Genomic DNA, 25960 nt, shown 5'->3' with positions numbered 1-25960 from the left:
CACACCACAGCCTCCTGGGTAACATTAACATATTGTGCAGATGTGAGGTCTACATGTGCTAACTTGCCAAAGAGCAAAGCTAGACTTTATTTCAAATATCAAAAATGAATAATTGCGATTCAGTTTATTTTTTTTCTCTTTGAGTCTGTTATTTGCAGTCTTGTCATGCTGTGTTATAGTGGGGGAATCAGATTTGCATGGTGTGACAGTCTGTAACGCTGTTACAATTTAATTTACAGGGATGAGATGTCAGACAGATGCAATGAGTCTGTGACCTTTCTTCCCCTTTCTCTCTCTCGCTCCCTTCTTTCTCTCTCTCTCTCTCTATCTTCCTCCTCTCTCTCTCTCTCTCTCTCTTCCTCCTTCTCCTCCTTCTCTCGCTTCCTCCTCTCTCTCCTCCTCCTCTCTCTTCTCCTCTCTCTCTCTCTTTCTCTCTCTCTCTCTCTTCCTCCTTCTCCTCTCTCTCTCTCTCTCTCTTCCTCCTCCTTCTCTCTCTTCTCCTCCTCTCTCTCTCTCTCTCTCTCTCTCTCTCTCTTCCTCCTCCTCTCTCTCTTCCTCCTCCTCCTCTCTCTCTCTCTTCCTCCTCTCTCTCTATCTCTTACTCCTCCTCCTCCTCTCTCTCTCTCTTCCTCCTCTCTCTCTCTCTCTTACTCCTCCTCCTCCTCCTCTCTCTCTCTCTTCCTCCTCCTCTTTCTCCCTCTCTCTTCTCTTCTCCCTCTCTCAGATCCTGTGGAGCAGCTGCCGGTGCTGCTGATCACAAACCTAAATGACATCCGCTGTACGTCTCTGAGCGGCATGCCGACCCGCCTCCCAGCCATAAGCACCAACCAGGTGAGCCTTTCCCTGGAAGAATTTTAGCAAGCTGTGGCCTGGCTGGTTTAGGCACACATACTGTATCGACCGGGACGGTATCCAGCCTAGTGCCCTTTGACACAGCCTCTCTTATCTCTCTCGACTGTCGTCCTCTCTGTTCAATAAGTCCCGTTTGTCTTGCACCAATGACCCCGTTGGAAATACGTGTTGTATAACGGTTTCATGTCTTCTGGGATTTGAAACTATTGCAAAGTGTCTTTTTGGTGTTTTGAGAAAGCGCTTTATAAAAACCAATGTATTATTCATCACCTGATTATTTTGTCCAAAAATAGACCACTGCCATGGATTTCAACTACGCCCAGGAGACGGTTTGTTGGATCGACGTGGGCGACTCGCCCGCCAACACCCATCTGAAGTGTGCCTCCATCCCAGAGCTGAAGACGGTCACTAACATCAGGATCATTAACATCTCCCTCAGCCTGCACCGTGAGTAGAAGACACACACATAAACGTGCACGCAAGCACACACACGCACAGCCTGTACTGTGTGTCGAGGAGCCTACCTACCGGTCCTTTTTTTTACCTATTCCACACTCCTGTATTTTCATTAGGACAGACACTCGTGAAGGTGAGAGAGGAAACCGATGAGACAGATGGGAGTGGAGAGCTATAGAGGTGGGAGTGGAGAGCTATAGAGGTGGGAGTGGAGAGCTATAGAGGTGGGAGTGGAGAGCTATAGAGGTGGGAGTGGAGAGCTATAGAGGGGGGAGTGGAGAGCTATGGAGGGGGGAGTGGAGAGCTATGGAGGGGGGAGTGGAGAGCTATGGAGGGGGGAGTGGAGAGCTATGGAGGGGGGAGTGGAGAGCTATGGAGGGGGGAGTGGAGAGCTATGGAGGGGGAGTGGAGAGCTATGGAGGGGGGAGTGGAGAGCTATGGAGGGGGGAGTGGAGAGCTATGGAGGGGGGAGTGGAGAGCTATGGAGGGGGGAGTGGAGAGCTATGGAGGGGGGAGTGGAGAGCTATGGAGGGGGGAGTGGAGAGCTATGGAGGGGGGAGTGGAGAGCTATGGAGGGGGGAGTGGAGAGCTATGGAGGGGGGAGTGGAGAGCTATGGAGGGGGGAGTGGAGAGCTATGGAGGGGGGAGTGGAGAGCTATGGAGGGGGGAGTGGAGAGCTATGGAGGGGGGAGTGGAGAGCTATGGAGGGGGGAGTGGGGAGCTATGGAGGGGGGAGCTATGGAGTGGGGAGCTATGGAGGGGGGAGTGGGGAGCTATGGAGGGGGGAGTGGGGAGCTATGGAGGGGGGAGTGGGGAGCTATGGAGGGGGGAGTGGAGAGCTATGGAGGGGGGAGTGGAGAGCTATGGAGGGGGGAGTGGAGAGCTATGGAGGGGGGAGTGGAGAGCTATGGAGGGGGGAGTGGAGAGCTATGGAGGGGGGAGTGGAGAGCTATGGAGGGGGGAGTGGAGAGCTATGGAGGGGGGAGTGGAGAGCTATGGAGGGGGGAGTGGAGAGCTATGGAGGGGGGGAGTGGAGAGCTATGGAGGGGGGAGTGGAGAGCTATGGAGGGGGGAGTGGGGAGCTATGGAGGGGGGAGTGGGGAGCTATGGAGTGGGGAGCTATGGAGGGGGGAGTGGGGAGCTATGGAGGGGGGAGTGGGGAGCTGTGGAGGGGGGAGTGGGGAGCTGTGGAGGGGGGAGTGGGGAGCTGTGGAGGGGGGAGTGGGGAGCTGTGGAGAGCTATGGAGGGGGGAGTGGAGAGCTATGGAGGGGGGAGTGGAGGGCGGAGAGATGGAGAGCTATGGAGGGGGGAGTGGAGAGCTATGGAGGGGGGAGTGGAGAGCTATGGAGGGGGGAGTGGAGAGCTATGGAGGGGGGAGTGGAGAGCTATGGAGGGGGGAGTGGAGAGCTATGGAGGGGGGAGTGGAGAGCTATGGAGGGGGGAGTGGAGAGCTATGGAGGGGGGAGTGGAGAGCTATGGAGGGGGGAGTGGGGAGCTATGGAGGGGGGAGTGGAGGGCGGAGAGATGGAGAGCTATGGAGGGGGGAGTGGAGGGCGGAGAGATGGAGAGCTATGGAGGGCGGAGAGATGGAGAGCTATGGAGGGCGGAGAGATGGAGAGCTATGGAGGGCGGAGAGATGGAGAGCTATGGAGGGCGGAGAGATGGAGAGCTATGGAGGGGGGAGAGATGGAGAGCTATGGAGGGCGGAGAGATGGAGAGCTATGGAGGGGGGAGAGATGGAGAGCTATGGAGGGCGGAGAGATGGAGAGCTATGGAGGGCGGAGAGATGGAGAGCTATGGAGGGCGGAGAGATGGAGAGCTATGGAGGGCGGAGAGATGGAGAGCTATGGAGGGCGGAGAGATGGAGAGCTATGGAGGGCGGAGAGATGGAGAGCTATGGAGGGCGGAGAGATGGAGAGGAAAGAGAGAGCTATGGAGGGCGGAGAGATGGAGAGGAAAGAGAGAGCTATGGAGAGCGGAGAGATGGAGAGGAAAGAGAGAGCTATGGAGAGCGGAGAGATGGAGAGGAAAGAGAGAGCTATGGAGAGCGGAGAGATGGAGAGGAAAGAGAGAGCTATGGAGAGCGGAGAGATGGAGAGGAAAGAGAGAGCTATGGAGAGCGGAGAGATGGAGAGGAAAGAGAGAAAAGATGTAGAGATATAGAGGAAAAATATATAGAGAGGAAAGATGTAGAGATATAGAGGAAAAATATATAGAGAGGAAAGATGTAGAGATATAGAGGAAAAATATATAGAGAGGAAAGATGGAGAGAGCAAAGATGGAGAGAGGAAAGATGGAGAGAGGAAAGATGGAGAGAGGAAAGATGGAGAGAGGAAAGATGGAGAGAGGAAAGATGGAGAGAGGAAAGATGGAGAGAGGAAAGATGGAGAGAGGAGAGATGGAGAGAGGAGAGATGGAGAGAGGAGAGATGGAGAGAGGAGAGATGGAGAGAGGAGAGATGGAGAGAGGAGAGATGGAGAGAGGAGAGATGGAGAGAGGAGAGATGGAGAGAGGAGAGATGGAGAGAGGAGAGAGGAGAGAGGAGAGAGGAGAGAGGAGAGAGGAGAGAGGAGAGAGGAGAGAGGAGAGAGGAGAGAGGAGAGATGGAGAGAGGAGAGATGGAGAGAGGAGAGATGGAGAGAGGAGAGATGGAGAGAGGAGAGATGGAGAGAGGAGAGATGGAGAGAGGAGAGATGTAGAGAGGAGAGATGTAGAGAGGAGAGATGTAGAGAGGAGAGATGTAGAGAGGAGAGATGTAGAGAGGAGAGATGTAGAGAGGAGAGATGTAGAGAGGAGAGATGTAGAGAGGAGAGATGTAGAGAGGAGAGATGTAGAGAGGAGAGATGTAGAGAGGAGAGATGTAGAGAGGAGAGATGTAGAGAGGAGAGATGTAGAGAGGAGAGATGTAGAGAGGAGAGATGTAGAGAGGAGAGATGTAGAGAGGAGAGATGTAGAGAGGAGAGATGTAGAGAGGAGAGATGTAGAGAGGAGAGATGTAGAGAGGAGAGATGTAGAGAGGAGAGATATATAGAAAGAAGCCTCGACCAGCCTACCGCTCCAACTGGAGGTACACACACACGTACGCACACACAGTAGAGGTGACGCAATAGCCACCCGGCGGCGCCCGACTTTGAAACCTGCTCGTAGCAGCATAAAAGTTCAGAGCAGAAGTGCTGCGCGCAGCTCTATTCCAGTAAAGGTTCGTCTTCCTGAACAGTGCTGCCCTGACATGGTGCTAAATCACTACGGATCAAAGCGTGGCTGATGTACAGTAATATCATCCAGAGAGGAGTAGTTACAATATGCCCTCTGAGGGTTAACTGGCACATTGTGCCGTACAGTATGGTACAGCTTGATGTACCGACCCCACAATAAAGTAGACCACAACACACTGTTGATAATGTAAGGTTCGGCGCGTTAGCCAGTAGCCGCGATCCATTATAAACCACCTCCCATTTATTGATTCTGATTGGACAGCTTTACAGCGGGTTTGTTTCGAACGGCGCCCTATTTCCCCATGGGGCTGGTCAAAAGTAAGGCTCTGGTCAAAACAAGTGCGTTATAAAAGGAATTGAGCGCCATTTGGGAATGTCTGGCCTGCAGTTTGAATGTCCTCACAGGCCCTGCGTTAACTCAGGGCTGTCATCTGTTGGGCGACACACCCACATGCACACAACCCTGGCACAATTATTAGAATGGGAAAATATGGACTTAAGATTGATCATTAGACAAGGTTTGTTTTCCTGACAGTGCTATTACTAGTGGGCAGGAATGTGCGTGTGTGCGTGTGCGTGTGTGTGCGTGTGTGTATACATTCTTCAACTGTTTTCCATCCTAAAAAAGGTGAATAAGCAAAGGCTTTGATTTCTGGTCAAGCAACTAGCAGATAAAGTGTTAAAGTATCAGAAACACATCAGAACACAATAATGTTGAATAAAAACCCCTGACAACTAATATCAACACTTACATTTAGTTTTGGAGAAATGATTTGCCTTCTGTAAGTTTATTAATCATTGCCTTGTGCCTTGTTATTCCATTACCAAAAACCCACATCTTTAAGATATTTTCAAATGTCTCTCCCTCATGAGGGATAATGAAAGTTAATGAAAGTAACAAGTAAAGGTAGATGGTAGACCTACCAATTAGTTATATACACTGCTAAAAAAAATAAAGGGAACACTTACATTTACATTACATTTACGTCATTTAGCAGACGCTCTTATCCAGAGCGACTTACAAATTGGAAAGTTCATACATATTCATCCTGGTCCCCCCATGGGAATTGAACCCTGGTCCCCCGTGGGAATTGAACCCACAACCCTGGCGTTGCAAGCGCCATGCTCTACCAACTGAGCCACACGGGACCTAAACTTAAACAACACAATGTAACTCCAAGTCAATCACACTTCTGTGAAATCAAACTGTCCACTTAGGAAGCAACACTGATTGACAATAAATTTCACATGCTGTTGTGCAAATGGAATAGACAAAAGGTGGAAATTATAGGCAATTAGCAAGACACCCCCAAAAAAGGGGTGATTCTGCAGGTGGTGACCACAGACCACTTCTCAGTTCCTATGCTTCCTGGCTGATGTTTTGGTCACTTTTGAATGCTGGCGGTGCTCTCACTCTAGTGGTAGCATGAGATGGAGTCTACAACCCACACAAGTGGCTCAGGTAGTGCAGTTCATCCAGGATGGCACATCAATGCGAGCTGTGGCCTTTGTGCAAGGAGGTGCACTGCCAGCGCCCTGCAAAATGACCTCCAGCAGGCCACAAATGTGCATGTGTCAGCATATGGTCTCACAAGGGGTCTGAGGATCTCATCTCGGTACCTAATGGCAGTCAGGCTACCTCTGGCGAGCACATGGAGGGCTGTGCGGCCCCACAAAGAAATGCCACCCCACACCATGACTGACCCATCGCCAAACCGGTCATGCTGGAGGATGTTGCAGGCAGCAGAACGTTCTCCACGGCGTCTCCAGACTCTGTCACGTCTGTCACATGTGCTCATGTGCTCAGTGTGAACCTGCTTTCATCTGTGAAGAACACAGGGCGCCAGTGGCGAATTTGCCAATCTTGGTGTTCTCTGGCAAATGCCAAATGTCCTGCACGGTGTTGGGCTGTAAGCACAACCCCCACCTGTGGACGTCGGGCCCTCATACCACCCTCATGGAGTCTGTTTCTGACCGTTTGAGCAGACACATGCACATTTGTGGCCTGCTGGAGGTCATTTTGCAGGGCGCTGGCAGTGCACCTCCTTGCACAAAGGCGGAGGTAGCGGTCCTGCTGCTGGGTTGTTGCCCTCCTACGGCCTCCTCCACGTCTCCTGATGTACTGGCCTGTCTCCTGGTAGCGCCTCCATGCTCTGGACACTACGCTGACAGACACAGCAAACCTTTTTGCCACAGCTCGCATTGATGTGCCATCCTGGATGAACTGCACTACCTGAGCCACTTGTGTGGGTTGTAGACTCCGTCTCATGCTACCACTAGAGTGAGAGCACCGCCAGCATTCAAAAGTGACCAAAACATCAGCCAGGAAGCATAGGAACTGAGAAGTGGTCTGTGGTCACCACCTGCAGAATCACTCCTTTTTTGGGGGTGTCTTGCTAATTGCCTATAATTTCCACCTTTTGTCTATTCCATTTGCACAACAGCATGTGAAATGTATTGTCAATCAGTGTTGCTTCCTAAGTGGACAGTTTGATTTCACAGAAGTGTGATTGACTTGGAGTTACATTGTGTTGTTTAAGTGTTCCCTTTATTTTTTTGAGCAGTGTAGTTTTTACTGATATTAAGTGATTCAGACTGGGAATTCTGTTACCCGATTGGAGTTACTGCAATTTCATTGGCTGAAAGGCGAAGTCATGGGAGTCACAAAGCACAGTTGGGTCACCTGCTACTTTCCTCTCTTCCACTGGCATACTGTTATGTTCAAATTTGGGGAAATGACACACTCTAATTGTTTTATATTTTTGACATTTTGTCAGGAAATGCAACTCTGTCTCAGGTTCTGCTGTTGTGCAGTGGTTGCACAGCCTTTCCTCTACAGGGAGACAGGTTTTCCTGTGTCTACCCTTCTCAATGGCAAGGCTGTGCTCACTGAGCCTGTACTTTGTCAAGGTTTTTCTAAGGTTTTGATCAGTAACCATGGTCAAATAGTTAGCCACGGTGTACTGTCGATTTAGGGCCAGATAGCACTGCATTTTGCTTTGTGCTTGTGTTTCCCAATAAGCAATGTAGTTTTGTTTTGACTGTGTTGTAATTTGGTTTATTCTGATTGATTGGATGTTCTGAGGCTTCAGTGTGTCAGTAAAACAGGACCAGCCGGATGAGGGGACTCTTTTCTTTGCTCAGCTCTTGGCATTGCAGGGCTTGGTAATGATATGAGAGGGGGTCACTGTATTTTAGATGTTTCCAAAACTTAATTGCTTTTTTTTTTAGTTTTTATTATTAGTGGATATTGGCCTAATTCTGCCCTGCATGCAGTGTTTGTAGTTTTCCTCTGGACATGTAGGAGAATCTTACAGAACTCTGCATGCAGGGTTCTAATGGGGTGTTTGTCCCATTTGGTGAAATCTTGTTTTGCAAGTTGACCCCACACACATCGCTGCTATAAAGTGCAATTGGTTCAATGACACATTCAATTAGTTTTATCCAAATTTTAACAGGTATTTCAATTTGAATTTCTTTTTTTTAATGGCGTAGAATTCCCTGCGTAGGATTCCCTGCTGGGCCTATTGTGCGCCGCCCTATAGGACTCCGGAACATGGCCGGTAATGACACATGATGGAACCCCAGGCTGTAGTGACGCCTCAACACTGCTGCGCCAGACTAATATTCCGTTACTGTGGAATTGCCCAATTACAAAATGCCCAGAGATACTCAGAGTTACTGTCACTGTTGACACTTGGAAAGACTGCGTAGAATTTGAAGTACTTTTTGAGAAAGAGGTGAGGAGAGGACACAAGGAATCAAAGAAAGACAATTTAGAAGAAGCCACACGTGCTGTCTTACACCCACAAACAACCTAGTGTCTCTTTACTGTGTAGCCTACATTATAAACAGACTGATTTTAGTGACTTATTAGCAGACATGATAGCAGCGGTTGTCTGGAAGCGCTCACGTAGAGGAATCAGTCACGTGCTCTGTCTGCGAGCTCTCCATCTGGCTCCAACCGCACCTGTCAGTTGAGATACTGTTACTGTGTGAATGAGTGTTTGCTGTAGTCACACCAGTGTGAGGTGGTGTGTTGTAATGGCAGGAAGTGGCTGGGTGGTTAGGTTACCCATGAAACATAACTTTCCATTTCCCAGAAAAAGAAAGATAATGTAAGAGAATCACTGTAAGAAAAATAGTTGTACTGTTCCATGATGTTGTTGCCCAACCCTCAACTCTCCGACCATCTCTCCGCTCTCTCTCCGCTCTCTCTCCGCTCTTCTTTCTCTCTCCGCTCTTCTTTCTCTCTCCGCTCTTCTTTCTCTCTCCGCTCTTCTTTCTCTCTGCTCTCTTTCCGCTCTCTCTCTCTCCGCTCTCTGCTCTCTCTCTCCGCTCTTCTTTCTCTCTCCGATCTTCTTTCTCTCTGCTCTCTCTCCGCTCTTCTTTCTCTCTCTCTCCTCTCTCTCTCCGCTCTCTCTCCACAGTTCTTTCTCTCTGCTCTCTCCTCTCTCTCTCTCTCTCCGCTCTCTCTCCGCAGTTCTCTGCTCTCTCTCCGCAGTTCTTTCTCTCTCTCTTCGCTCTTCTTTCTCTCTCTCTCCGCTCTTCTTTCTCTCTCTCTCCTCTCTTCTGTATCTCTCTCTGCTGTCTCTCTCTCTCTCTGCTGTCTCTCTCGCGCTCTGCTCTCTCGAGAGAGGGGAGAGAGAGAGGGAGGTGGGCTGGGGGGACTGTGCGTCCCACCTGTTCCACAACAATACACTTCCTAATGCAGAAAAGTGCAAATTCATGTTCATTACATCCACCCAATCAACCCAATAACTTTTGGTGCTGCTGTTCGATTGTTTCGTTTCTTCCAAGGTCAATTTAAGTGTAGTCTCCTAGTGCTGATTTTGAAATGAGTGAAATTGAATTGTCAGCCAATTTCCTCTCAAGGCTTTTTTTTGCTTCACACGTCCCTTGCACGCGTGTGTTTGTTTTTGGGAAACTAGGTTTGCTCATCTATATTCATTCAATCTCTGTTCTCCTGGGCTTGTTTTTATGAGTCTATGTATTTGCAGTTACCTCCCTTGGAACATGAGATGGTGTGGGTCCCAAATTGCACTCTATTACCTATTTAGTGCAATACCTTTGATTGGGGCCCATAAGGTTCTGGTCAAATGTAGTGCACTTTATAGGGAATAGGGTGCCATTTGGGAAGCTGAGATAAAGAAATATGCCAAAACCATGGCGGCTGATCGTAAATAATTGATTTCCTTCTTGGAATTGCACCAATACTTTAGTAGTGTTTGATATAAACCAAATCAAATTGTATTGGTCATGTACACATATTTAGCAGACGTTATTGCGAGGGTAGCAGTAGTATCTAACAATACACACACATCTAAAAGTACAAGAATAGAATTAAGAAATATATACAGCCTTTGGAAAGTATTCAGACCCCTTGACTTTTTCCACATTTCATTAGGTTACAGCCTTATTCTAAAATGTATTAAATATTTTTTTCCCTCATCAATCTACTCATAATACACCATAATGACAAAGCAAAAGAGATGTTAGCAATTTTTAAAAAAAAACTCAAATCACATTTTCATAAGTATTCAGACCCTTTACTCAGTACTTTGTTGAAGAACCTTTGGCAGCGATTACAGCCTTGAGTCTTCTTGGGTATGACGTTCCAAGCTTGGCACACCTGTATTTGGAGAGTTTCTCCCATTGAATTTTCAGGTCTCTCCAGAGATGTTCGATTGGGTTCAGGTCCGGGCTCTGGTTGGGCCACTCAAGGACATTCAGACTTGTCCCAAAGCCACTCCTGCGTTATCTTGGCTGTGTGCTTAGTGTCATTGTCCTGTCCCAGTCTGACATCCTGAGCGCTCTGGATCAGGTTTTCATCAAGGATCTCTCTGTACTTTGCTCTGTTCCTCTTTGCCTCGATCCTGACTAGTTTCCCAGAACCTGCCGCTGAAAAACATCCCCACAGCATGATGCTGCCACCACCATGCTTCACCGTAGGGATGGTGCCAGTTTTCCTCCAGACGTGACGCTTTGCATTCAGGCCAAAGAGTTAAATCTTGGTTTCATTAGACCAGAGAATATTGTTTCTCATATTCTGAGAGTCTTTAGGTACCTTTTGGCAAAGTGGGCTTTCATGTGCAATTTTACTGAGGAGTGACTTCCGTCTGGCCACTCTACCATAAAGGCCTGATTGGTGGAGTGCCACAGAGATGGTTGTCCTTCTGGAAGGTTCTCCCTTCTCCACAGAAGAACTCTGGAGCTCTGTCAGTGACCATTGGGGTTTTGGTCACCTCCCTGACCAAGGCCCTTCTCCCCTGATTGCTCAGTTTGGCTGGGCGGCCAGCTCTAGGAAGAGTGTTGGTGGTTCCAAACTTCTTCCATTGAAGAATGATGGAGGCCACTGTGTTCTTGGGGACCTTCAATGCTGCAAAAATGTTTTGGTACCCTTCCCCAGATCTGTGCCTCCACACAATCCTGTCTCTAAGCTCTACGGACAATTCCGTCAACCGCACTGTCAACTGTGGGACCTTTATATAGACAGGTGTGTGCCTTTCCAAATCATGTCCAATCAATTGAATTTACCACAGGTGGCCTCCAATCAAGTTGTAGAAACATCTCAAAGATGATCAATGGAAACAGGATCCACCTGAGCTCAATTTCGAGTCTCATAGCAACTGGTCTGAATACTTATGTAAATAAAGTATTTTTTTAAATATCTTTTTTCTCCCATTGTTAAAGTGACCAGTGTACCATGTCTATGTACATAGGGCAGCAGTCTCTAAGGTGCAGGGTTGAGTAACCGGGTGGTAGTCGGCTAGTGACAGTGACTAAGTTCAGGGAAGGGTACTGGGTGGAGGCTGGCAAGTGATGGCTATTTAACAGTCTGATGGCCTTGAGATAGAAGCTGTTTTTCGGTCTCTCGGTCCCAGCTTTGATGAGCGGGGTGAACGGGCCATGGCTCGTGTGGTTGTTGTCCTTGATGATCTTTTTGGCCTTCCTGTGACATTTTGTGCTGTAGATGTCCTGTAGGGCAGTGTTGGTGATGCGTTGGGAAGAACGCACCACCCTCTGGAGAGCCCTGCGGTTGCGGGCGGTGCAGTTGTCGTACCAGGCAGTGATACAGCCTGACAGGACGCTCTCAATGGTGCATCTGCAAAAGTTTGTGAGGGTCTTGGGGGCCAAGCCACATTTCTTCAGCCTCCTGAGGTTGAAGAGGCGCTGTTGCGCCTTCTTCATCACACTGTCTGTGTGGGTGGACCATTTCAGATTGTCAGTGATGTGTACGCCGAGGAACTTGAAGCTTTCCACCTCCTCTACTGCGGTCCTGTGGATGGGGGCGTGCTCCCTGTCTCCTGAAGTCCACGACCAGCTCCTTTGTTTTTTTAACGTTTGGGTAGAGGTTATTTTCCTGTCACCACTCTGCCAGGGCTCGTCGTTGTTGTTGATCAGGCCTACCCCTGTTTTTGTCTGATGATTGAGTTGGAGGCACGTGTGGCCACGCAGTCATGGGTACAGGAAAGGGCTAAGCACGCACCCTTATGGGGCCCCTGTGTCGAGGGTCAGCATAGTGGTGTTGTTTAATGGTCCTGACAGGGGTCTGGTGGTGTCTGAAGGGGTCTACAGACTTTACACAAGCGCAGTGCCACGGAGTATGTGAACGTCGTTCTACATCACAAAATGGGCGGCTCCTAGTAGTTCGCTCTGACATTCGACGTGCTCCCGTGCCAAATGAAAATTGGGACACACCGTGTCTATCCTTGCGCAGCTGTGGGGGATACCAAACGTGTGGGTGTTACCAAACAAATGTTACCAAACATGATGATAATAATAGGCCTGCATTATGGTAGGCAGCTAATTGTTAAATTACACTTTCCAGCCTTACCTTGGAAGGCCACTGTCTCTGCGCTGGTCTCCTGCGAGTGAGACAACGCTAGCTAGCCAATGGGAGCGTAGTAGCACGCCCCTCTGAATAACTGGGCGTGGTTTTGGCTTAACTGCGTTGGGAAGGAAGATGCAGCAAGGGCTCTTCCTTGCTTTCACCACAAATGAGAAGACAAAAAGAAACTACCATCGCCCGCTTGTGAATGGGAGTCTAGGAAACATGGACCGGCGAGGGTAGTATCATGTTACCAAGGGTATCTATACTTTACTATTTATATTTTGGACGACTTTTACTTTTACTTCATTCCTAAAGAAAATAATGTACTTTCTACTCCATACATTTTCCCTGACACCCAAAAGTACTAGTTACATTTTAAATGCTTAGCAGGACAGGAAGTTGGTCCAATTCACGCACTTATCAAGAGAACATCCCTGGTCATCCCTACTGCCTCTGATCTAGCGGACTCACTAAACACACATGCTTCATTTGTAAATGATGTCTAAGTGTTGGAGTGTGCCCCTGGCTATCCGTACATTAAAATAACAAGATAATGGTGCCGTCTGTTTTGCTTAATAAAGGAATTTTAAATTATTTATACTTTTACTTTTGATACTAAATAGATTAAATCATTAAATATACTTAAGGTATCTTTACTTTTACTTAAGTATGACAATTGTGTACTTTTTCCACCGCTGGTCTTTGCGGGGCCAACCATGCTATGGGACTAAAAAACAGGGCATTTCATGTCAGACCCATGGGATTCTGGGATAGGATATAACTGCTGGAGTCACAAGCTGGGATAGGCTAACTACAGGGGGGTGGGATGGGCCAGTGTGGCCCAACTTCAAAGTTGCTCTGTGGATTAACAATGGTTTTGGTTTACGGGGGCCGGTTGATGGAGTACAGTGCCGTGTATTAGGAGCTTTCTCTCCCCTCTTTGAGGAAGCATGGTGGCAGCTGTTAAAACACAAGGCCACATGAGCCCCCCCCCCTTCCTCTCCTCCCTCCCGCCCTCCCACAGCTGGGTCTCTCTGTGGGACCACCCCACCACCCCAGCCGCCTTCTCACACAGATACAGACTCTCATTGTCAGAGCACTTGCTAGGAAATCAGCTGGGAGATACTGATAGGGACAAAACACAGCCTCCAAAAGAACACCATTTAGCATTTCATTCAAAGCCAGATCTTTTTCCACGTTCTGCTGTCTAAAGTTCCCAGTCAGTCAGACAGTGCTCAGGCAGGGTGAGTGTGTGTTGTCCATCTTTCACATGGAGAAAGTGCTACCCTTTCCACACTACCATACCGACTCAAACTGTACTTTACAGTGCTTGCTCTGATTTATCATTGTCGTTTATCATCATTGTCATTTATCATGGTTCAAGCAACTATGTTGGATACAGAACCAGTAGAGCTTGGCTCGGCCTAGCTCAGTGGTTTGAAAAGAGTATATACAGTTGAAGTCGGACGTTTACATACACTTAGGTTAGAGTCATTAAAACTCGTTTTTCAACCACTCCACAAATTTCTTGTTAACAAACTAAAGTTTTGGCAAGTCGGTTAGGACATCTACTTTGTGCATGACACAAGTCATTTTTCCAAACAATTGTTTACAGACAGATTATTTCACTTATAATTCACGGTATCACAATTCCACAGGGTCAGAAGTTTACGTACACTAATTGACTGTGCCTTTAAACAGCTTGGAAAATTCCAGAAAATTATGTCATGGCTTTAGAAGCTTCTGATAGGCTAATTGGCATCATTTGACTCAATTGGAGGTGTACCTGTGGATGTATTGCAAGGCCTACCTTCAAACTCAGTGCCTCTTTGCTTGACATCATGGGAAAATCAAAATAAATCAGCCAAGACCTCAGAAAAAGATTGTAGACCTCCACAAGTCTGGTTCATCCTTGGGAGCAATTTCCAAATGCCTGAAGGTACCACGTTCATCTGTACAAACAATTGTATGCAAGTATAAACACCATGGGACCACGCAGCTGTCATACCGCTTAGGAAGGAGACGCGTTCTGTCTCCTAGAGATGAACGTACTTTGGTGCAAGAAGTGCAAATCAATCCCAGAACAACAGCAAAGGACCTTGTGAAGATGCTGGAGGAAACGGGTACAAAAGTATCTATACCGACATAACCTGAAAGACCGCTCAGCAAGGAAGAAGCCACTGCTCCAAAACCACCATAAAAAAGCCAGACTACGGTTTGCAACTGCACATGGGGACAAGATCGTACCTTTTGGAGAAATGTCCTCTGGTCTGATGAAACAAAAATAGAACTGTTTGTCCATAATGACCATCGTTATGTTTGGAGGAAAAAGGGGGGATGCTTGCAAGCCGAAGAACACCATCCCAACCGTGAAGCACAAGGGTGGCTGCATGATGTTGTGGGGGTGTTTTGCTGCAGGAGGGACTGGTGCACTTCACACAATAGATGGCATCGTGAGGGAGGAAAATTGTGGATATAGTGAAGCAACATCTCAAGACATCAGGCAGGAAGTTAAAACTTGGTCGCAAATGGGTCTTCCAATGACCACAAGCATACTTCCAAAGACAACAAAGTCAAGGTATTGGAGTGGCCATCACAAAGCCCTGACCTCAATCCTATAGAAAATTTGTGGGCAGAACTGAAAAAGAGCGTGCGAGCAAGGAGGCCTACAAACCTGACTGTTACACCAGCTCTGTCAGGAGGAATAGGCCAAAATTAACCCACCTTATTGTGGGAAGCTTGTGGAAGGCTACCCGACGCGTTTGACCCAAGTTAAACCATTTAAATGCTACCAAATACTAATTGAGTATATGTAAACTTCTGACCCACTGGGAATGTGCTGAAAGAAATTAAAGCTGAAATAAATCATTCTATTATTCTGACATTTTACATTCTTAAAATAAAGTGATGATCCTAACTGACCTAAGACAGGGATTTTTTACGAGGTGAAATGTATTTGGCTAAGGTGTATGTAAACCTCCGACCTCAACTGTAAATGAGGCAGGGTGGGACCATGTCAGGTCACCAAGCAGGCTGTGGGTTGGGGTGGCGAGGGTTAATGCTTTTCTGTGGGTGAGATGGGCTTATGGGTTGTGTTTGCGGTCACTGACACTGATTGGAGTTCCATTCTGATACGGCAATCTCTCTCGGTCCCTCTTTCTCTCTCTCCTTCTGTCTCTCTCTTCCCCATGCTTCTCACACTCATCCTCTCTCTCTCTCCCACACTTATCCTCTTCTCTCTGTCCCTTCAGATGTGGGACAGATGGCTATTGACTGGCTGACCGGGAACTTCTACTTCGAGGACAACATGGACGATCGTATCTTTGTGTGCAACGCGGACGGCCAGACGTGTGTCACCCTGCTGGATCAGGAGCTCTACAACCCTAAAGGCATCGCCCTGGACCCCCTGATGGGGTGAGCTCTACCCCACTAACAACCCCAGAGACCCCTGAAGTAGTGACCTCAGAAGGTCCTTTGTTTACTTCCCCCTGGTCCTCCTGGTCAGATGAATGCTGTCCCAGCCCTTAGTCAGTGAAAACACTTCCTCTTCTCTCTCACGCACACACACAACATGTGTATGATCACTTCATATTGCTGACGGTGACACTTAAAAATAGTTTGGTGGTTCCTGTGTGGTTCCTTTTTTACAAGGTGTCACTTCTCAGTTTTGGAAGGCATCTCCTGGTGAAGGATGTAGACGTCTCCGATATTAACCACCCTTAATGCAGATGACGCTTTTTATGAGCTGCGTAAAGCAGCGTGATTTGAGGTCAAATATGATTTAAGGAAGTAGAGTTCGTCTGTTGGAATACACAGTCAGTCCTCCCATTTCCTCTGTTTAATCTCCCCACACACTCATGGTTTCTTTATCTCCCCCCCCGCCCCCCCCCCCCCCCCCCGCTCTCCCCCTCGCCATCTCTCCCTACAGCAAGGTGTTCTTCACAGACTACGGTCAGACTCCCAAGGTGGAGCGTTGTGACATGGACGGTCAGAACCGGACCAAGCTGGTGGAAAGTAAGATCGTGTTCCCCCACGGTATCACCCTGGACCTGGTCAACCGGCTGGTCTACTGGGCTGATGCCTACCTGGACTACATAGAGGTGGTGGACTACGAGGGCCAGAACAGACACACCATCATACAGGGCCTGCTGGTGAGGTCATGAATGAATCAGGGAGGAAGTTCCATTAAAACAGACACACACACACGCACACACACACACACACACAACCACCAGCTCTGACTGTGTGTCTGTTGTTCATTCTGTCAGATTGAGCATCTGTACGGGCTGACGGTGTTTGAGAACTACCTGTACGCCACCAACTCCAACGAGGGCAACCTGAACCACGCTAAGACCAGCGTGATCCGGGTCAACCGCTTCAACTCCTCTGACTTCACGGTGGTGACCCGAGTGGACCGCGGCGCCGCCCTGCACGTGTACCATCAGAGACGTCAACCCCCAGGTAGGTACACACCCACAACCCCCTGTGTATTTACCCAGATAGGCACTGAGGGTACGGGGCAATCATTGGCATGTAGTGTGGTCGGGCTTTTGTTCCAGCCCTGCACGTGTTCCACCAGAGATGCCGAACTCCATGTAGGTACACGCCTAGGGTTGCAGAATTACGGTAACTTTCAAAAATCCCTGGGTTTTCCTGGTTGAAAGAGTCCAGAAGGGTATCTAGTGTTGTCTGTCTGTATCGATCGTCATAGTTGTTGCCTTGTTGGTGCCTAGTGCTGACCTCTGACCCCGCTCTCTCGTCCCCTGGTGCCCAGTGAGAGAGAAGAGTCATGCGTGTGCACCGGACCAGTTTAAGAAGCCAGGAGGCTGCTCCGACATCTGTCTGCTGGGGAACAGCCACAAGACCCGGACCTGCCGCTGTCGCTCTGGATTCAGCCTGGGCAGCGACGGGAAGTCCTGCAAGAGTGAGTGCTCTACATACATGAAGTTTTGAATTGAATTGCATTCCATACATAGAGCATATCGCAAAAATCACACACAACAGCACAGAACTCCATACAGCACAGACCTGCAATTTATATTATAGCAATATGAGTTGAAATACGTCTCTAGAACATAATTTGAAAATTTACATACAGGAAATACCTTGTTTCATTTCTCAGATCTTGTAACTAACCATTGAGCGATATCCCCACGTTGTCGATGTTCCCCTTGCAGAACCTGAACACGAGTTGTTCCTTGTGTACGGTAAGGGTCGCCCTGGCATCATCCGTGGCATGGACATGAATGCCAAGGTCCCCGACGAGTTCATGATCCCCATTGAGAACCTGATGAACCCACGGGCGCTGGACTTCCACGCCGAGAGCGAGTTCATCTACTTCGCTGACGCCGTGAGTTACATCATCGGGCGGCAGAAGATTGACGGCACGGAGAGAGACACCATCCTGAAGGACGGTAAGGAATGTCTGTTCGACTACCGTAGTATTTAACATGTCGTGCATTGCATCAAGACCTATTGCAGAATTGAATTGCAATGCATGTAGATTTGGGATGCAATATATATATTGAATTGTGACCAATGTGTCATGATAGAAATGATATCATGAGGTCACGAAAGCCCTTGTGGACAGTGACCCTCAATATCTCTCCCTTCCTCTGTCCCTCCCTCCTGCCCTCTGTCCCTTCCCTCAGGCGTCCACACCGTGGAGGGGATAGCGGTAGACTGGATGGCAGGTAACCTGTACTGGACAGACGACGGGCCTGTGAAGACCATCAGTGTGGCCAGGCTGGAGAAGGCCTCTCAGACACGCAAGACCCTCATCGAGGGCAAGATGACCCACCCCCGCGCCATCGTAGTGGACCCCCAGCACGGGTCAGACATTTTCCCCCTCCTTATGCTCCTTTGCTCCTGTACACATCTCACACAAAGACCTCACAGAATGAGAATATGTTGGTCACTTTCCCAAAAACTACCAGGATTTCCCAGAAATCCCGGTTGGAGGATTCCTGGTTTCCTGCTTATTTGCTCCTGCTTCCGGGAATCTTCCAACAATAATTTCCGGAAAACCTCGAAATTTGGGGCAAGTTGGTGGAATTTGTCACCCTTTTAGTATGGATTTAACAGAGTGTGTGGTTGTAGGTGGATGTACTGGACAGACTGGGAGGAGGACCCCAAGAAGAGTAACCGAGGGAAGATCAAGAAGGCGTGGATGGACGGCTCTCACGACCAGGTCCTGCTGACCAGTAAGACCGTGCTGTGGCCCAACGGCCTGAGTCTGGACATCCCGCAGGGCATCCTGTACTGGGTGGACGCATACTACGACCGCATCGAGATGGTTTACCTCAACACCACCGAGCGCAAGGTCAGTTCGACTGGTCAGCAAGCCTCAACCCGAATGATGATGATCGTGATAGTCACACTGGTTGTCGCACATGTGAAATCTCCCCACTGGAGCGCAGGGTTCAGTCGTCGCGTCCACCCTTCCCACTGTTTCTCACACCTGTCTGTATCCCCCTCTGATTGCCAAAGTGTGTGTGTGAGTGAAAAAAAAGTGTGTGTGAGTGGAAAAAAAGTGTGTGTGAGTGGAAAAAAAGTGTGTGTGAGTGAAAAAAAAGTGTGTGTGAGTGGAAAAAAAGTGTGTGTGAGTGGAAAAAAAGTGTGTGTGAGTGGAAAAAAGACAGGTTCTATGGATTTCATCCTCAGCATGATCCTCTTCTCTCTTTCTGATTTGGTCAGATGGTGTACGAGGGAAACGAGCTAAACCACGCCTTCGGCCTGTGTCACTACAAGCAGTACCTGTTCTGGAACGAGTACCGCGGCGGCAGCATCTTCAAACTAGATACCTCCACCAGCACTGTCACGCTGCTCCGCAACGAACGCCCACCCCTCTTCGAGATCCGTGTGTACGACGCTCACCAGCAGCAAGGTAACTTTACTGGTGGACACCTGGTGGGTAAACACTACAGTCAATGGGGAACACATTGAACACCTTTAACAGTGTCGTAAGCACGTCACGAAGTGTCATAACCCATGGCAAGACTTCTTATGCCACAAAATCCTAAAATTGTATTCTATATCAGTGATTTAACTAGTCTAGAATAAAAGAATACGTTTAATGTCCCATAGGCAAATTTGCTTGGTAACAACGCTAACGGTCCTGTCTGCCTGTCTTCTGTTTGTTTCTATAGGGACCAACCTGTGTCGCGTAAAAAACGGCGGCTGCAGCAGTCTGTGTCTGGCTATCCCTGACGGCAGGTCCTGTGGCTGTGCTGACGACCAGATACTGGGTGACGACAATGTCACCTGTAAAGGTATGCATTGGGACGCTCTCAGGAGAGTCTCAGTCAGAGTAGTGTCTGTGATCTATGTACGTTGAACTGGGATGCCATATCGAAATATCCGTGTTTTAAGCTGGTGTGTCGAGAAGCAAATCTCAGACCTGCTTTCTTCAGCTGAGATCAATCCATTCCACACAGGAACAGCAGAGACTGCGAAAGCCGTTGCTTTGCCACGTTATCCGTAACAGTCCCCTCCTTTCCTCTCCCCAGCCAACCCCACCTACATCCCTCCTCCTCAGTGTCAGCTCGGGGAGTTTGCCTGTAAGAACAACCGCTGTATCCAGGAGCGATGGAAGTGTGACGGGGACAACGACTGTCTGGACAACAGCGACGAGGCGCCCGAGCTCTGCCGTGAGTCGGGCCACGCCGCCGTCAGGGTTACTGAGCAACGAGCACACACGCGACAACAAGTCACACACACACACACGACGCGCACAGTTGAGACTCATGTGCTGTGAATTAGCGGCAACAGAGGATGAGCTGCCTAATCCAAGCCCTAATGCTTGCTCTACCTTGAGCCATGCAATATTAAACATCAATTGAGTGTCAAATAGGCCCATAGTTTCTCCATCCAACTCTCTCTTGGTGTGACAATTAGTAACACCTGGTTTCCTCTGTGTGTACATGAAAGTTCTTATGTTGGCCCACTTCTAGAGGATGACACAGCAGCAGAAGCTCAAGTGTCCCAGAACAAAATGTGCTTATAGCTGTGTGATGTCCACTTTATGAACTTACAGTTAACGTAAATGGTTCCTGACTAGGCCTAATATTAGTCCAGTTATAAAAGACTCCTCTGGGACCCAGTCTCTCTGAGAGAGATGCTGTATGGTCTTGTCTAATTCGATTGATCTCACGTTCAAATTCTACTGTTGTAAATCGTAAGTTTCTTCTCTCCCACAGACCAGCACACGTGTCCATCGGACCGGTTCAAGTGTCAGAACAACCGCTGTATCCCGCTGCGTTGGCTTTGTGACGGGGACAACGACTGTGGCGCCTATGAGGATGAGTCTAATACTACCTGCTCAGGTACACACACACACACACACACACACACACACACACACACACACACACACACACACATATATATATATTCACTCATGCATGTAGACTCGTACACACGCCCTCCCAATCTGTAATGCTGCTATCCCCCACCCCTCTCCAGCTCGTACGTGCCCGCCCAACCAGTATGCGTGTGCCAGTGGGCGCTGCATCCCCACTTCCTGGACATGTGACCTGGATGATGACTGTGGGGACCGTTCTGATGAGCCAGCCTCCTGTGGTGGGGACTTCTGGCATCACACATCACCTCTGTAGCGTTCTATATTATTCTGAATAGTTTCATGTTTGAAAGTCAACTCACTAAACCTGAAGCCTGGTCAGCAGATGTAGTTCTGCTTTTTAGCCAGGCAAGAGTTTGGTTAGTTGGGCAGTTTGGGGTTTTAGACTCTCACACTACTTGTTTGAAGTGGGCCAAGAGAGGTCTGTTTGTGGATGTTTCTAGGATGTCATCTTGGTTTCCTCTCGCCTCTCCTTCTCCCCAGCCTATCCCACCTGCTTCCCCCTCACCCAGTTCACCTGTGCCAACGGCCGCTGCATCAACGTCAACTGGCGCTGTGACAACGGTGAGCGCAAATCTCCTTTTAAGCATTGCAATTCATACGCATTTGTGACCTGTATAATGTATTCATTCTTAAACGTCTATGGCTGACATATGGAATTGTTTTAAGATGGTCATACTATGGATCATTTAGCTAAAACTACCCATCATACTTCCTTAATTTCTTTTACAACCGGTTACCGGTTACCTTCAGACAAGTCCCGTGACACTTGTGGGGTCACATTTAGTTTGTAGCCCAAACGGTTCGGACGCTACAAACAGAAGTTGGCACATCGACGGTACCGATTTCAGACGAGCCATAAAGCAAAATGGAGACATTTGTGAGAGCATCCCCTTTTCAATAGAGGGGGTCATAATAGTTTTGTAGGTCAAACCGTTCGGACGCTACAGACGTTTTGGAGAGAAGACCCATATTCGGCGTGTCTCGTGGTCTGACAGACACCGCTCTAGCTCTGCCACCTTTCACCTTTCACCTTTAGATGTGGAAGTGCGACATCGGCAGATGTGGAGGATATAATGACAGAAACTGACGGATTTTCATGGGCTTGTTAATCGACTCTAGTGGGTTAAGCATTTATAATGGCTTGTTCATGCAAGTTAGTAAAAAATGTTACCTGTGTGTCTCTGTGCGTCTCTGCGTGTGTGTGTGTGCGCCTACCCTTTCCGCCTGTCTCTCTCTCTCTCTCTCTCTCTCTCTCTCTCTCTCTCTCTCTCTCTCTCTCTCTCTGTGTGCTCAGACAACGACTGCGGGGACAATAGCGACGAGGCAGGCTGCAGCCACTCCTGCTCCAGTGTTCAGTTCAAGTGTAACAGCGGCCGCTGCATCCCTGAGTACTGGACCTGTGACGGGGACAACGACTGTGGAGACTACAGCGACGAGACCCACGCCAACTGTACCAACCAGGGTGAGTTCTGGTACCGGTGCTGCCGCTGTGCTCTTGAGCAAGCCACTTGACCCCTAAACTGGCCCAGAGGCGCTGCACTGTGGCTGACACTAGCGTCCAACTCCTAGTATTGTTATTCTACTGTACCACCCCAACGGATGTTATAGAGCATCTCCTTCTTCATTGAGCACCTGGCAGGAGAGTGACATTGTGCTCATAGTGTTTGCATGAGTCTGGCAGTCTGCATTGCAGCTTCCATTGTTCTTCACATGAAGGAGAGTATACAGTATATTTGTCCTCTTTTTAGTATACTGGTATATTATCGCCACATGAAATGCCTGTATCCTATTTCAGGCTGTGTACGTGTTGTCGTTTTGGATTGTGTACAATGTTGTCCGGCTGATCCTTCATGTTGCTGCTCTCAGGGATGTGTTTATGCTCTGCGGTTAGCTGCAGATCTCAAGCAAAACATGAACCATGCCTCCCTTCAGTATGGCTGGCTGAAATTGTGCGGTTGTTTAATGACGGCTGGTCACATCGACCTTCAATTTAAGTGATGGGAAAAAAGTGAAGTCAGGTGAAATGGCTGGAGTAAAAAGAGCAGGCAAAGTTTTAGTCAGGGGTGTTGGGAGTGGGGGGGTGACTAGTCTCTCTGGTGAGGTGTTGAGGGGCTTGGTAATGACTTGGTAATGGCTGTGGCTTTGGCAGAGATCAGTGGAGGCCAGGCAGAACTTCCAAAGCCCCTCTTTCGCTCTATCTCTCTCTCTCTCTCTCTCTCCCAGACTCTCTTTCTCTGTCTCTCTGCTTTTTCTGCAGCTCTGTTTGGCTTTGAGAGAGGAGTTAATTGCTTAGAAGTTGTCCTGCCCCGGAGTGACAGGGGAGAGGTGTGTTTGTCTGTGTGTGTGTGTGTGCCTGTTTGAGTTCAGCATGCAACATCGAGCCCAGCATGATCTTCTGGCCTAATGAGAGATCTGTGCCTAGTATGAAATCACAGTGACATCAACGTTCTTCTGCTGTTGTCGTGTTATTCCAAACTCCATTCCTACTCCTGTGTGTGTGTGTGTGTGTGTGTGTGTGTGTGTGTGTGTGTGTGTGTGTGTGTGTGTGTGCCAGTGCCAAACCTTCTGGAAGTCATTAGTTTGAGAAGAAAAGCAATACTGTTGCTTTCCCCTCTGTCTCACATATTGTATTCCACTTAGAAGGTCCTGGGCCTGTTCCTTATGCCCCTATGCCAACTGCTGATTCCTCCATGCCAACTCTTGCCATGAAGGGATGTCATTATTCCTCTTCCTTAATGACGCCCTTAACATCAGGCGATGATGTCCGTGGGAACAGAACAGAACAGCTTTGTCATTGTTTGTTCACGACCGAGACCCATCTGGAGCCTTAACACATTCTGACCCCGCAGACCTTTCCTGTCGACGGCTAACTGGGTTGAGGTATTGGATGTGTTACGACGGTTTCCCGTCTCTGCTATTGAATGGATTGGATGTCCGTAATAGAAGTCTCTTCGCTTGTCGCTCGCCATACTCTAACCCCTCTGCTGTTGGCTGACTCCGCTCTCTCTTCCTGTGTCTCCCTAGCCACCCGTCCTCCCGGTGGTTGCCACGTGGATGAGTTCCAGTGTCGCATGGACGGCCTGTGCATCCCCATGCGCTGGCGCTGCGACGGGGACACCGACTGCATGGACCTGAGTGACGAGAGCGACTGTGAGGGAGTGACGCACATGTGTGACCCAGCCGTCAAGTTCAGCTGCAGGAACTCTGGTGAGTTTGCGTGGGCCGTTTCAGCCATCAAGAGAAATGAGCTAACCGCTCTCTCTTCCTGTCTCTTCCTCTATGCTATTGGCTAAGTGGCCTTTTTTAAATGTTTTAATCAGACCAGTTAGTGCGGGTTCAGGAAATCTGTGTAGGGCAGGCTGTGGTGTGTGCGTGTACCATGGGTTTTTTCTGCCCTCATCAGATTAGTCAGTGAGAAGTCCTGGTGTCTTCTTGCCCTACATCCTCTAGACGCCATAATAGTAACAGCCATGTCTCAGAGCAAGTATTCTTCATGTAGTAAGTCATGGCAGCAGTGTCTGGGCGGTTTGGACACGCATGGTCAAACACAATGTATCACTTAAGAGAGCTTGTTATCCCAAAGGGGCTTGTTGTGACAGAATAAGACAGCAAGCTGCTCTCTGGGAACGAGGATGGCTTTTACCCACGGTGACCCCTTGGTGCTCCGGGGATTAAGATGTCTGGATTAACACGGCCAGCAGCATTCGCAAATGGACTGAATTACTCTAGTTCTTACGATTGATTTCCCAGCAGCAGTCACAAGAAGGCAACCATGTTTTTTTTCCAGAGTTCAGCATTGCAGCCATCAATATCTATGTTTCTCTATTCGGAGTTGAGCTTGCCTGATTTTTTTCTTTTTTCTTCGGGGTGTCCCTTTTCATGTTGCCACGGTGTTTCGTTGTCCCTTCAGTAAGACCCCGGTGTGTGATCTTCTGTCTGGTTGTCTCCTCAGCCTGTTGTGTCAGTGGGGTGTGACTTCTGACCTGTACCCTTTTGACCTGTCCCCAGCTCGTTGTATCAGCAAGGCCTGGGTGTGTGACGGGGACAGTGACTGTGAGGACAACTCGGACGAGGACAACTGCGAGGCGTTGGTGTGTAAGCTGTCTCACCACGTCTGTGTCACCAACGACTCGATCTGTCTGCCCACCGAGAAGCTGTGTGACGGCACTGACGACTGCCCCGACGGCTCTGACGAGAAACTCTGTGGTAAGAACACACACACTCGCCCACTCTCCCTACCCATAACTACACCACCGTGGTCAAGGTAGGAATTGCCTCAAACCACACATCTATATGATTACCCCTCTCTCTCCTCTCCTCTCTACTCGCCACCCTCCACAGACCTGTGCTCCATAGACAACGGCGGCTGCAGCCACAACTGCTCCATCATCCCTGGGGAGGGCTTCATGTGTTCCTGCCCTCTGGGCATGGAGCTGGGCGCCGACAACAAGACCTGCCACATCATGAACCTCTGCGCCAAGCACCTCAAGTGCAGCCAGAAGTGTGAGCAAGAGAAGAGCAGCGTCAAGTGTTCCTGCTACGAGGGCTGGGAGCTGGAGACAGATATGGAGAGCTGCAAGAGCACTGGTGAGCAGAGGAGAAGGAGAAAGGAGGTTAGAGAGAGGGGTTAAGGTAGTAGAGAGGTAGAAAATAAATATATAATCTTGTTGGCCATCCGATGAATACCGTGGTTGTTTGTGTGAGTTATGGCGTTCTGTAAATATTGCACTTTAAGAACGGAGATAACGATTACCATAAGAACGGAGACCACGATTAAGACCATGTGACCGAACAAGGACAATCTCCAGGGCCCCTAAAAGATCTCTTCCATATCCCATATTTCTCTACCCCCCCCCCCCCCCCCCCCCCAGACTCCTTCAAGCCGTTCATCATCTTCTCCAACCGTCATGAGATCCGTCGTATTGACCTCCACAAGGGAGAGTTCAGCGTGCTGGTGCCTAACCTGAGGAACACCATCGCTCTGGACTTCCACCTCAGCCAAAACACCCTCTACTGGACTGACGTGGTGGAGGACAAGATCTACCGTGGGAAACTGTCAGAGAACGGAGGTGAGGGAGCGTCTCCATTTATTCAAGTTATTATACTCATTGGACTCTTTTGTTTTTCTTCTTTTTTTCCCCCAGCTGGCGTTAAGGCGGCACTAGTGTCAAACACTCGTTAGTTAGCAATTGCTTCGTGTAGAAACTGCCGCACGGGTATTTTCCAGTCCTGACGCCAGG

General features: G+C 48.9%; 1 protein-coding gene across 3 annotated transcripts in view; it reads left to right on the top strand.

Moving 5' to 3' along the window:
• The window catches only part of LOC129860565 (low-density lipoprotein receptor-related protein 1-like), a 141404-nt gene that overhangs the window by 65897 nt on the left and 49547 nt on the right, over nt 1-25960 (top strand). For all 3 annotated transcript variants that reach the window (XM_055931078.1, XM_055931077.1, XM_055931079.1), the window contains exons 6-25: nt 725-831; nt 1146-1299; nt 15610-15772; nt 16287-16509; nt 16627-16819; nt 17133-17282; nt 17536-17772; nt 18010-18190; nt 18458-18680; nt 19055-19244; nt 19507-19629; nt 19867-20007; nt 20557-20682; nt 20822-20938; nt 21201-21281; nt 22015-22182; nt 23745-23927; nt 24729-24926; nt 25062-25307; nt 25592-25789. In XM_055931078.1, coding sequence (XP_055787053.1) covers nt 725-831; nt 1146-1299; nt 15610-15772; nt 16287-16509; nt 16627-16819; nt 17133-17282; nt 17536-17772; nt 18010-18190; nt 18458-18680; nt 19055-19244; nt 19507-19629; nt 19867-20007; nt 20557-20682; nt 20822-20938; nt 21201-21281; nt 22015-22182; nt 23745-23927; nt 24729-24926; nt 25062-25307; nt 25592-25789 — 3402 coding nt within the window. The remainder of the gene's footprint in view (nt 1-724; nt 832-1145; nt 1300-15609; nt 15773-16286; nt 16510-16626; nt 16820-17132; nt 17283-17535; nt 17773-18009; nt 18191-18457; nt 18681-19054; nt 19245-19506; nt 19630-19866; nt 20008-20556; nt 20683-20821; nt 20939-21200; nt 21282-22014; nt 22183-23744; nt 23928-24728; nt 24927-25061; nt 25308-25591; nt 25790-25960) is intronic.

Source organism: Salvelinus fontinalis, chromosome 8 (genome assembly GCF_029448725.1).
Source record: "Salvelinus fontinalis isolate EN_2023a chromosome 8, ASM2944872v1, whole genome shotgun sequence".
In the NCBI taxonomy this organism is placed as follows: domain Eukaryota; kingdom Metazoa; phylum Chordata; class Actinopteri; order Salmoniformes; family Salmonidae; genus Salvelinus; species Salvelinus fontinalis.
The sequence above is the reverse complement of the archived record's forward strand: the minus strand, read 5'-3'. Positions and strand labels throughout refer to the sequence as shown.